At 38.6% G+C, this 12962-nt stretch overlaps 1 protein-coding gene across 1 annotated transcript in view; it reads right to left on the reverse strand.

Annotated features, from left to right (window-relative positions):
• LOC112154927 (potassium voltage-gated channel subfamily H member 7) overlaps positions 1-10952 on the reverse strand; it is a gene marked incomplete at its 3' end in the record, with an annotated part of 45144 nt that extends 34192 nt beyond the window's left edge. The window contains 2 exon segments of the mRNA XM_024286190.2: positions 9155-9385; positions 9608-10952. Of these exon segments, the coding sequence (XP_024141958.1) occupies positions 9155-9385; positions 9608-9683 (307 nt within the window).
• Between the last annotated feature and the right edge of the window lie 2010 nt (positions 10953-12962).

Here is a 12962-nt window from a genome sequence, read left to right on the forward strand (position 1 = left end):
TGGCGTGGGCTGCCACAGATACTATAGGTTGTGTGCATATGCATGTGAATTAGCTTGCATATGTGTGGGTCTGCAAAGACATTTATGCAGTTATTAGGTGTGTGTGTGATATTCATTCATGCAACATTTTCTGAGGTGAAACAAGACTGTAGGTACTGTTGAATTAAAACCCACTGCAGGACATCAGTTTGATGAAAACAAACCCAGCTGTGCAAACACAGCTCAATATGCAAAATCAAATTATATATTTGAGGTTATCATCCACTTCACTCAAAGCTAAAATGTATTTAAACAATTGCTTTAGATTGCAATGTGTTGTGGCTGAATGTTATCACAAAAACAACAATGACAAGAAAATACGTGCTTTGTTGTGATGGACAGAATTTTTTTTTTTTACACTTATCTCATTATTGGAAATGAAAGAGAGGTGTTATTCCAAGGTTTTCTTTACTTTTGAAAACATTTTCCATAGTTAATATTTTGTTTTTGGTCCCTTTATCCAAGAAGTGAACTAAAACTTTAAGTTTGCTGTTTTTGACTGAGCAGATTTATTTACTTATATTCTTAGGCAAGTTCAAATGACGTTTTTTTTTAGACTTTTATTTTGAAAAATATATTCATGTGTTGCTTTAAATTGCAATGAAGTACTCTCCATTTTCTGCTTTTTTAATTTTTCCATTATACATTTTCTTCCCTCTCTTCCATTAACTTTTACTTTCATGAATGTGAGCTGCAGAACAGAGGGTTGGTGTCCATTTAGTTTAAATCTCTTTCATCATCTTTATCTTTTACCAAACCTCAGAACCCTACGCTAAGATCTGTCATTGTCACAGCTGCCATTTATAATGAACATCTCCTGGAGGTAGAAATGTCTATTCTTTCCTTAACCGTGTGTCTTTTGTTGTCCCGGGAGCCAAGAAATGTAATTTACAGATGTCTGAATAAATAATCAGCACGTGAGGGCAAGCTCCTTTTTTCATAATGGAAATTTTACTACATTATCCCATTTCCATCATCAATTATTAAAACATTGCTGCTTAATCAAGTGATTCCTTGGACTCAATTACAATGACCTCTCAAAGGTCAAGCAGAAATTTGCTGATATGTATTAAAAATTCATACACACATACGGTCCTTAGTAATAAGAAATATTCATTGATATCCGATCCCTTTTGTATAAAAAAAATTAGATTTTCCTTCCAATTTGTTTATTTGGAGTTCACACTATTTAATAAAATTGTGTCTGCTTTGAGTAAAACGGGTGATTTTAGGATTTGTGTCCGTCTTTCAGTGCACTCTCCATCACTGCAGCCATTAAACACAGGCCTTGAACTACTGTCTGGTACAAAAAAGCTTCCCTAATGTTATCTGACGTTTTTCTGTTTGCAGGCTATTCTGTTTAAGCCAGTGCACAACATAACTGGGGCATAACCTATCAGGACTGGGATACTCAGGGAGAAACCATGCAATCTAACCCTTTGTTGGAACCCTTGAGGCTTGTGGCCATATCTTAATATCTTCTGCAAGCTAGATAGCCCGGCCTAATTTCATCTTCAATCATCATCCTCAGAACCATTAGGAATAACTAGCAGCTCAGGCATTGCTTCACTTCGGTTTAAATTTATCCAATCGTTCTCTGCCTCATAATCTTAAATTCTGCTTAACTCACCACAACTGCTTAATGAAAGAACTCATATGAGCAGCATGGTGTGGTGGTTAGCAGTTTTACTTTACAGGCAGGACATTTCCTGTCTGAATATATACTGTGTGTTATCTATTTGGAGTTCTTTTTCTTTTTTTAGCCAAAAAATCCTTTTAACATTAGTTATTTGTGTGTTTTTCTGTATCTGTGATAACACTTGAATTTATTTTGCAGGTTTGACTCACTTGTAGTAACTTTATGTTGCAGTTGAAACTGCTTAAAGTTGCACTCCAACCATATATTTTTTTTCTATTCTGAAACTATTCCCATTGGTCATTTTAACTAGATTTATGCAGTTTTTAGCTAAAATAAAAAAGCATGTGTTGTTTTTAAAGACATTTTTCTCGCAGAGGAGCAGAAACTTTGCAGAAATTTCCTTCTGAGTTGGAAGTAGGACTGTTTGTGGAAAAGTTACCTTTTGTTAATTTCCCATCAACTCTTTTTTTTTTTACACTCTGTCTCGCTAGCTTATAGCACCTCACAAGCTAACATTAGGCTTGCTAAAAAAATGTTGAGCAGTCCAAAATTAGCATGGACAAATATTATTTTTTTCATTACTTTTTATCTTATGATGGGAGGTAAGGATAATAGCTGGTTCCTTACCTGCCTCCCCTGACAACAATTTCCTACCTGGGTCTTTTTATCACATTTAATCCTGAGAGGAGAACTAAAACACTCGACAGGAGATTCATGCAGCAGAATTAAGCTGAAGAAAGACGAGCAGCCAGGAGGTAGAGTATGACAGGAAGCTAACGAAGGCACTGACCTGGTGACAGTTGCCCTACAGTAAAGATGTTTTCACTCTAGAACAGTTCTATGAACTCTGATGTAGCAGGAATGTTAATGTTGCACTTCGGTGCACCTATAGTTCAAACTCCTGCCAAGCAATTAGGACTATTAGGGGAAAAAATTATTTGATGGAGACTAAAATATAAATGTTCTACAATCACCCAATGTAAACTGCAAATGACCATCATAGTGTGTTATAAACTTTACAACTCCTCACTTAGAAAGAGGAGAAAATGGAGTACATCATATTTTATTATTTATTCATATATATTTTTGGAGCGCTCCATCTACTGTATTTAAGCTGCTGGAAATCCAATTTCACTGAAAGAGTGACCCAAAAGCAATAAATGGAGTTTAAGTTTAGTGGTAGAAATGCGCATTCAAGCAACCACTTACAATGAAAAGTCTCTGTAAATGCAGGTATGTCCTCATTCCGGGCTTCCACGTTATAACTTTTGCAACCACGTACCACTACGCACCTTTTTAAAGTATCTTTTCAGGCTCTATGCACCGCCATTATATGCACAATAAAAGTTAAACCAGTTGAACTTCAACCAATCAGGAACTCAGCTTTGGTGGTGACGTTTAGAAAGCGTCCTTTTTTTTAAAACACTTAAGTGGGAACTGTTTTTGGAGGAACTCATAGTCGTAGTTTGTTCCGGGCTGGAATTATGACACAAAGTTGTTCATATATGGGAATAGAGCTGTGAAATAAAAAGCTTGGTACAGTTGGACCATACAAAGAAACACAAAAAACTAGATAGACTCAAGCAATGCAGAGTAGGTCCAAGTGGAAAAGGGCTATTTGTCTTATTTGCCCCTGAGAGGCCCAATGATAGAGTGGCACACCTGATCTCAGGAGCTAAGCTGTTAGTGTTTAGACAGGAGGCAGCCTGGGGATTGAAGGCTTTGCTGGACTGGTACCCTGCCTCTTGCCCAGTGACAGCTGGGAAACATGCTAGCCTCTCCACAACCCTGAACATAATGAAGCAAGCATAGAAATGAGATGGATGCATGGATGAATTGATATGACACTAGATGAGGAAAATTGAAGTGCAAGACACCAAAGAAGGCTTACCATGATTAAAAATTAATATGCTCTTTTAGAGTTTAGTCATCCAAGTGTTCTGCCGCACACCTTGTGTACTGCAGGGGCTCTGTCCTCACTCTTCTGTCACTAGACCCTCAGCAGGAGCACTTGGCCCTCCGGTCCCCTTGGTGGGGAGGCACCTATGAAACCCTGCACCCACGCGCACCACATGTCCCAGAACAGTCAGCTTAGCTCTCGCTGTTATGTAGCTATTATCCATTTAGCTTCGTGGTTTCAGCTTCCTTTTGTTAACACTCATTCAGGTACAAAGTATTATTACACCCTGTGGAATAAGATAGCTTTAGAAAACCACTGACTGAAAGCATTTATCTCATTGATAATGCATCCCTGTTGGAAGACAATTGCACGTGTGGCATCTTCTCCAAAACTGGCTTTGGTTCTGCACATTGAGATGAAGAAATGAGGAAAAAAAAAGAGGAGCCACAGTCGAATAGCAGAAGACTTTGGCGTGCTCTCACATTGTTCCAATACTTTTAATTTCTAAGTATACACATAAGCTGCTTAACTTTTTTTTCTTTTTGCCTTTTCAGTGAAAAAAGCCAAAGCTGTGTTGCTTCTGATGCCACGTGGTGTCATCAAATCCAAATCTCACTTTTTAAAAAGTGTTCCCATGGTTGTTGTGGATGGGAAACAAAAGCAAGACTTTTTCTTCTCAGATTCTCAAAAACCAAAAAATATTCTACGATCAAAACTTCCAAGTATTTACTAATATACAAATTTTATCAGGACACAAGAAATTATTATTTTAGTTTACAGCTAAAAATATTGATGAAGATAGGGAGATAGTGACGTACTGGTCCGTGGTCACTTGGTACCGGTACCGGCCACAGACAGAACAGAAGAAACACACATGCTAACTTAGATTAGTTCTACTTACATTATTTTCTGATCCTTAAGGAAGTTTTCTTTTGGAAAACTGTGGGATTCTGTTCACAACTTCCATCTTGTTCACATGACTTTAAACAGCCACCTGGATTGCTTAGCTAGTAGCCAAAAGCTAACAAAAAACATAAATAAAACTTATTCGGAATGTTTCTTCATGACAAAAGAGCCAGTGAGGAAACCGAAAAAGAGACTTAGACTTCATAGAACAATAAAGCTGCGGTTTCCATCAAAACCGTGAGTTTTCCTCAACATACGGAATTATTAAGACATCTGTTTTCATGTAGCATGTGGCGGCGACAGATTTGACCGTTTTACACACGCTGATAATAAAGTTAGAGACATGTTTAGAGTCATGTTTATATTAGATTTAGAAAATACCAGGTTTATGACAGTGGCATCACTTTATTTTCCTTTTATTGATCCATCCCACCTTAAAAGTCAGGAAAAAAGCTAAAGCTAACCAGTTGTTAGCCTCCGCTTTGATGTTAAAGGGGAAATTGTCATCAGAGTTCAAACAATTTTTTTTTTACGGAGACTGAAGATTCAATCAAATAAAGTTGCTGAGTTGTGAAAACTTGTAAAAGTAATATTTGAGAATTTTTCTACAGCAAGGCTGAATTAGACAGGCGTCCATTCAGAAACTTCAGCACGGAAAATGTTGAAGAAAAAGCAGCCAATGAGTGAGGATTTATATGTTGACAAAATATGATCAATCATTTTGTCCTGAAAGATAATTGGAGCCTGGATTGAGTATCAAAATGTTATTCTATATAAAAAAAACCTGTATCCTTTATGGATTTTTTTTTAAATCACACACTTCTACAAATCACCAACTTCAACCCCGTTTGGGCCGATCTGTGAAAAAATATTCTCCAATTTAAACCGGTTCATGGCCTGAGAAAGGTTGGAAACGCTAACTTACAGCATACGGTTTAAGCTCTCAAGGCTAAAGAAGTTAAAAGGTTTTAGTCTACAGATTAAAGTTTCTACAAAACCATTTTTTTAAACAAGGCCTTAGGTTGTATTGGATTCAATAGGGATAAAAAAGCACAATAGTAATCGGTTTATTTTATTATTTTTGGCTCACACAGCAAAGAAGAGTTTTATGCAAAGGATTGTCTGATGTTTTCTTTTATTATTATTATTTATTTAAAATGGTCACTTAAAATGCTGTGACGCAGATAGACGATGAATACTTTCAATTTCCAGCCATCAACTTCAATTTGTAGGCCGACGTGAATCAATAGGTTCGTTGCTCTCAAGGATGCCATGAATTTTTCATTCCCCTACAGCACTTGGAGAGCATGACTTGTGTCCTCCATACCAGTTAAATGCATTTACTCTGTAAGCTGCTCATTCCCAATCGCTGCACTGTCAGCCCTGACATCTTTATTCATGAGCACACGCGCTCGCTGCAAATACATCTGAGAAGTATTAAGAGTTGTGTCTTGAAGCCGTGATGCTCACTAGGGAGGATTGTCGAGACTGGAAGCAAAGATAATGTAAGATGGTCTCTCATTCACAACTCCTCAAACATTACAGGCACGTGACGGCGGAGAGTCGCAGTGAGAGATGCAAACATCATGGAAGGATGGGAAATGAAAGGAAGCTGCTTAAAGAAATCCTTTTATCATAAACTAAGCTGTTTCTGCTCTCACTAGGAAACCCCAGACTGTGCTGTTGGATTTTTTTTATTTTGCAGGTTTTTGCAAAAATCCGTTAAGCAGTTGGCTCCAGGTTTGTCTGCCATTAGCAATGCAAACAATAAATAAAAAAAAAATGAAAGTGACCCCAATGCTAATAATAGATTAAACTTGTATCCACTGCTTGGAATTTCACCAAACACACAATTAAAAATTAAGTCCTCGGCTCAGAAATTTTGAATAAAATATCACTTCTTGCCTTCTGCTTACACTCTTTACTGGAGACCAATTGTGATTTGTGTGCTTGTATTTTGCTTTTGTGTTGCACTACAAAAAAACAAGTTTTGAGGTCAATATAAATGTTTTTGAAAAGGATTTTTTTTCCTTCCACACTAGTTAAAATTGCTCTTCTAAAGGACAATCCAGGACCGATCTGTTTAATCATATTTTGATCTGTTTTCAAAATGTTCCCAATAGTCTTAATTATGATTAGCCAACATTTTAAAATTCTAGGACAAAGTTTGTGCAGTGCGGCAGAAGTTCATCAGAAATTTGTCTCTCAGTTGTAGCCACTGCTGATATCCCATCATCCTTTTCTTTACACTCTCTCCCGCTAGCTTACAGCTCCTTACAACCACAAGCTAACATTAGCGGTGCAACAAAAATGGCGAGCAATTCTGAATCTTTTTTTTTTTTTGCCCCAACATACTGCAAACAAAACTCAGTGATGCTGATTTTGCCACAAGATTAGTTCTTTAAAGTTCCACTCCAACCATATTTTTTCTTTCGGTAAACCATTCCCAGTAGTCTTTTGATTATGAAGGTATTGTTTTTAGCCAAATTCAAAAAGCTTTTTTGTTTTTGTTTTTTTTAGGAAATATTTTATGCACAGTGGAATGGAAATACAATTCTGAGTTGTGGGCGGGACTGTTGCTCTAGCCCCAAGCTAGCATTAGCGATGCAAAAATGATGGCGAGCAATATTGGATCAGTTTTTGTGCAGTTTTTGATCCGAGGCCTGCTCGGACGAGGAAAATGAATCTGTGAAAAGGGCGGAGGAGCGGAGTGGTAAGAAAGACTTTGGCACACCCGGTCAGTAGCTGCATCATTAGCCCCAGGTTTTTCAAGCATCTGCTTTTCTGATCCAACGCGATTTAAATTAAAAATTATCAGAAATTGAGTTTTAATCATAAATTATTTGTGTAGATCCTCTCTTATGAGAGAAATGCTATAAGAACATGTTAAAAACTCAAAACGGACAACTTTCATTTGAGTAGGTCTTTAGGGAGCGTTTTGCCTGGCCAGGAGTCTGCTGAAAAAATGGAATTCTGTCCGTTTTTGAGCAATCAGAGTGTGTCGGAAAGGTCAATGTGCTTCATTTTACAGTTTTACAGTAGATTTACCTTTAACTAAATTTTAGGATGAACAGGAAGATCTTCACTGTGATCTGTTGCAGTGAAACAGTGTAGCATAAAGCTGCAGAGCAATGTAAATCTCTCCGTACCATTGACTGTTTCGACACATGGACTGGACAATGGTTTCATTTATAACCACTTAGTAAAGACTAGGTTGTAGCATTATCCTTTAAATAAACCAATCAGAGGAAAGCTGGCTCCAATTAAAGCTGATCACACAAAATTGTTGGTGCAAATAAATATGATGTTTTAAACCAGCACAAATAGTCATTCTATTCACTTTATATGACCTTAAAGTAGCATAGTGATGGTTCAATATTATAATACTTGACGTGCTTCAGATGTTATCTCAATTCCCTTCAGACTGGTAGTTTTGTACCAACAAGTCCCACTTCTAGGTGCAGACTAGAATCAGGAATGAGTGAAGAGGAAAAGTGATCCTGGGGTGTAAGGTGTGTGCTTTCAGCTTTTCTCGGTACAGATATGTGCCGTGCTCCTGTGAGACCACAGCAGGAGGTGGTCAATCCGGGGATTTAAGCCACTGAGTGGAAACATTATATTAAATCTCTCCGACTCCGGATTGCTTTCTCTGCTGTGCATCATTCATGGCCAGACAGGGATTCATACCATTGAAAACACAAACCCTAGAATCAAAGCTATCAGAGACCACGTTTATGATATAATATCACTCTCTACAAAGCTAGAAATAATGATAAAAGTAACAGTAATCCAGGAAAACTCTAAGGTCTAAACATAAAAAGTCTTTAATTTGACTCATAAAATGCATTTTTTTGCAAAATTCTCCAAATAATTGATATTATTTTTTAATATTTACCATCTCATTGACCTAATGGTTAAACCTGGATTTGTGATTTCCCTTTTCAATCTTCATTTACATTTAAAGATGAAGACTGTTTAGCCCAGAATGCAGGCGAAGACTTCAAAATCTGAGCACACCAAACCGGCGGCTGATGTCACGACTTCAACATCTGTCTTTTTTATGGTCTCTTACTGTGATCATTGCTTCCTACACCCAATCGAACTATAGAGCCCCATTCATAATGGATAACCTGACACAGTCTCTTTTATTGCTTTTTTTGACTTCATACCACTAAATTATGCAAAAACCAAGAAGCACCGTTTATGCAAATAGATTTCCTCTTGCATAGGCAAATAAGGCTTGGTTATTTAGCGGGTTTTAGACCTGAAATGATAAACATTTGTAGCAGTTAAAGCATATAATTGTGTTTTTAGTGCCTTTGAACTAATTTAAATCAAAATAATTGTACGTTTTATGCTTTAAATTTTGTGCAAACTCTGGATGTAAAAATTATGGATTACTTTCAAATAAAAAAGCCAAAAACAACAGAATGGAATTATTTTTAATCCAAGATGTTTTCCTACCCCGGGGTAATGTGGGGTTTGCAGCTTGTAACTGACTCTGGGTCGTTAGTGTGCAAGTGACAGGCCACATCATGAAGTGAGAGTGGCTGCAGCAGCCAGCCAGCCACCCAGCCAGGCTATCCTCTCTCCTTGCAGCTCAGACGTCAACAAAAGACACCTCTCAGCTGAGAGGGAAGCTTGGAGTGAAAGTCACGCCAGTTACTCACCGTCCTTCCGGTGGTAGGTGATCTCCACCTTGCGCTCCTCAGACCCAAGCACAGCCTGAGACACCTGCTTGATGGCATCCTTGTCTGTCAGGTCTCCATGAAGGAAGTCGCAGGTGCAGGGCCTCTGCATGATATCTGGCCTGGAGAAGCCTGTCATCTCACAGAAGCCATCGTTGCAGTAGATAATAGCACAGTTTTCCACCCTGGCGTTGGCTATTACAAATTTTCGGTCTGCATGGAGAAGAAACATGAGAAGCTGTCATAGTTTCTCAGAATCTGGCACAGTTTCTCAAATGACAGATCATTTTAAAACTATTAAAAATATGATTGATAATCTATTAAAATCACACAAAACATTTTAAAAACTGACATTGACATCATTTGAATGTATTGGGGAAAAAATAATATTTATTTACATGCGTAAAAATGGATAAATCCTCATAAGATACTTACTTTGACCCTCGAATTTCCGAATAATTAATCCAAGGAACGTGTTTTGTGGCGCAACGTGACCTCTTCTTACAGGCATGATTATTTTCAGATTATTCCCAGATCTCCAGTAAAAGCGCCTTTACAAGTAAATCCCGAAGTTGCGAATGTTGTCTCTTTGTGGCGCTTCCTTGAGCATGCTCGACGCGCAGCGCGGCGCACTTTTCCCTCCGTCCACTGACCCGCCCGGCCGCCCGCTTTGGACTCCTTCAGCCCGCTTGGGTGCCCGTGCGTTTCAGTGCCTCCTCGCCGAGTCGCACGGAATCGGGGAGGTTCGTGCTGTTCGGTTCGCAACGCATTTCGTGCCGGGGCTGATGGAGGAGATCCAGACGCGCGCGCTGTGGTGCTGCGCCGTGCGCTCGCAGTGGGCAGCGGTTAATATGTCAAGGGGAGTGACGTTGCTCCCGGCGGGCTTATTGCGCGCTCTACCTCGGGTACCCCCCTCCTGTGTCACTGCTGCAGCTCTTCCGATGCCCCCCGCGTGAAAGCCCACATCCCCTCCCCATCCTCCTCCTCCTCCTCCTCCAGGCTGACAGACTTCTTTAACTGGAGAGCCAAAGCAGATTATCACAACCGAAAAGGTACATCAAAGCGCCATCATTTGGAGTTTAGAGTGGATTTATTGAGTTTTAGTCATAATCAACGCCGCTCCACTTCATCTGTGAGCTCTTTTCCACTGAAACTCAGTCAGGATGAAAGTTGATCAGGTTCACTGCAACGTTTGGACTCGTCTTTATTAGGCTTTCTCCTGTAGATACGGTGCGCCGGGATCATTGTCTTGTTATATGACCCAATTTCAGTCGAGCTTTAGCTGACAGACAGATGGCTTCGTGTTTGAGTCAACAAGGCTTTGGTATACAGATGAGTTCACCGTTGGCTCAGTAAAATGCAAGTTGGTCTGGTCCAGTGGCTTCAAAGAAAGCCCATATCATCACTGCACTGCCTCCATGCTTGACAGCTGCTGTCTAACAACAACAACAAAAAAAACCTCCAACATGAGATTTAAAAAATAAAAAAGAATATATTTTTAAAATTAGGCACTTTTGTCACATTTTGGCTCATCCTGTCGGGGATTGTGGTTTGGCAGAGTTTTATCCTTCCTGACACAACCCTGTGTTTTATGGGGTAGTGTGAAGGGTCCACACTGGATAAAGATCATTAAGCAACCACGTGTGCTGGTTCTGCACTTTACCAACTGAGCTATCCAGCCGCCAACATTTTAAAATCTGAAAAACTGTCTCACCTGTCTTCTTGCTTTTTTTAGATTTAGTGGGAACTTTAGTTGATCACCAACCTTTGAGACGCATACCAATAAAAATTGTGTTTTTCAGCATTTTTCTCATGATGTAGTATTCATTCAGAGTATTTATTTATTCAAATCACTGTGAATCAGGAGCAGATGAAAAAATGCAGTTTGAAAAAGCTTGTGACAAAGATGCTACAACTGGAGGGCCACGAGCTCCCTGCACCGCTCCACTCTGATGCATCCCCTTGCAGACAAATAGATCCATCATTTTCCTTGTCTGAGCTGGCATCTGGCTCAAAACTGCTCCAATATTACTTGCCATTTTTGTTGGGGTTGTGAGGGGCTTTAAGCTAGTGGGAGAGAGGGTGAACAGATGCTGGGAGGTAGAGGCGGACTTACCCCGGGCTCCTACAGCAAGCGTTACAGCTCAAGTGTGACACAGGAATAGTCTAGCTATAGCTGATGACTCCCGATGGCTGACGACCTCGTCAAACTCTGAATTTGCGTAGGTTAACCCGCCATTTATTACGATTTAGATCATTAATTCCCCCACTTCACAAAACGTGCAGCGTCTTAATTTTCTCAGTTTGAACCCCAAGAAATGGTTTCTGAGAGGCCAGATCGCAGAGTTTGGATGAGATCATGTGCAGTGGAGGTTCCTCCGGCAAATTTATTGTTACATAAAGGCGGTTACATCGGAGCCATAATGCTTGCCGTAGGAGCCCAAGGTTATTACTCTGCACCAACAGTCCCGCCCACAACTCGGAGGCAAAGTTCTGATGAACTACTGCCGCTCTGCAGAAACAATGTCTCAAAAAAAACAATACACTTTTTTTTGGTTAAAAATGGCATAATCATTATTAAAAAAAATCAAAGGGAATGCTTTTACAATAAACCATAATATATTTTTAAGTAAATATGACTTACGTGGACCTTATGACTTTTTGTGACAGAATCACCAGAGTTTTCTCAGAAATAACAGTAAACTCATGAACTGATTTTATTTTTCTTTAACCTTTTAACACCTGACGCTTAAACACAAAATCCTTACCATACTGTAACTTTTCAGTTTTCACGCGATGAGGGGAAAAGCGGTGCATAAAAATCTACTGGAGTTACGTTGATCATGTTAACAATTGAAAGTTACAGTAAATCAAAAAACATGAACACTGGAGCTTCAATGTTACATGGTTAAAAAAATAGGCAATCGACTATCAGAATCTAAAATATACAAGAACAGTTTGAGATACAGCTTTTAGAATTATTTATTGTGATAGTATAATGGAAATATGTTCAATATCTGATTTTTCTCTTTTTTTTTTTTTTTTTTTTTACTCCTGAACCTTGCATTTATTGCTGTACAAATCTAAAAAATGTTCTTTTTCAAAAATTAAAAGAGGTGTAACCTCATTTTAACCAACAGAAATTGGGGTTAGTAGTAGGTTCATAGAAAAGTAAAGTTCAGTCTCTTGGTTTAGTCCTAATTTTTTTTTCTTTCAGCTCTCAGAATTATTTATTTTCTCCGTCCATTTCAAGCATTTTTTTTCAGGAATTTTGAAGCACTTCATTCAAAATTTAAGCAGCTTTTAAAGATTAAAAACACGACATAAAACATTGATTGCCAGTTTCACATTCTGGCAATGTGGTGAGTTGGATCTCTTTTTATTTTTCTGACAGAAACAGTTTTTTATCACAAAGTCATAAACATATGTTATTTTGTAGGAAAATGCATCCAAACCACTTTTGGTTAAATTTGCATCAGAAATTCCAAGATTTATTCTCCCCAGAATAACAAAGTACGGTCTCTAATGTCCCAATGCTGTTTACCAAATCTTCTATTACCACCACTATGTCTGTTAAGCATATAAAGATGAATGAAACTTTGTTTAATTTTGGTTTATTGCTGCTATTTAAGTGGCTTTTCTAAAGACATAGAAGCTTTCTTGCATATAAAGCAGCATATTGTTGGAGGAGCTGTGTAGTATGCTTTCTGCTTTGTCGAGCACTTCACCAATTAACATACATTATTGGGCCAACATTTCCAAACATCTGTCAAAACATCCGTTCACTGTT

The sequence above is a fragment of the Oryzias melastigma genome, linkage group LG21, assembly GCF_002922805.2.
Source record: "Oryzias melastigma strain HK-1 linkage group LG21, ASM292280v2, whole genome shotgun sequence".
Taxonomy (NCBI): domain Eukaryota; kingdom Metazoa; phylum Chordata; class Actinopteri; order Beloniformes; family Adrianichthyidae; genus Oryzias; species Oryzias melastigma.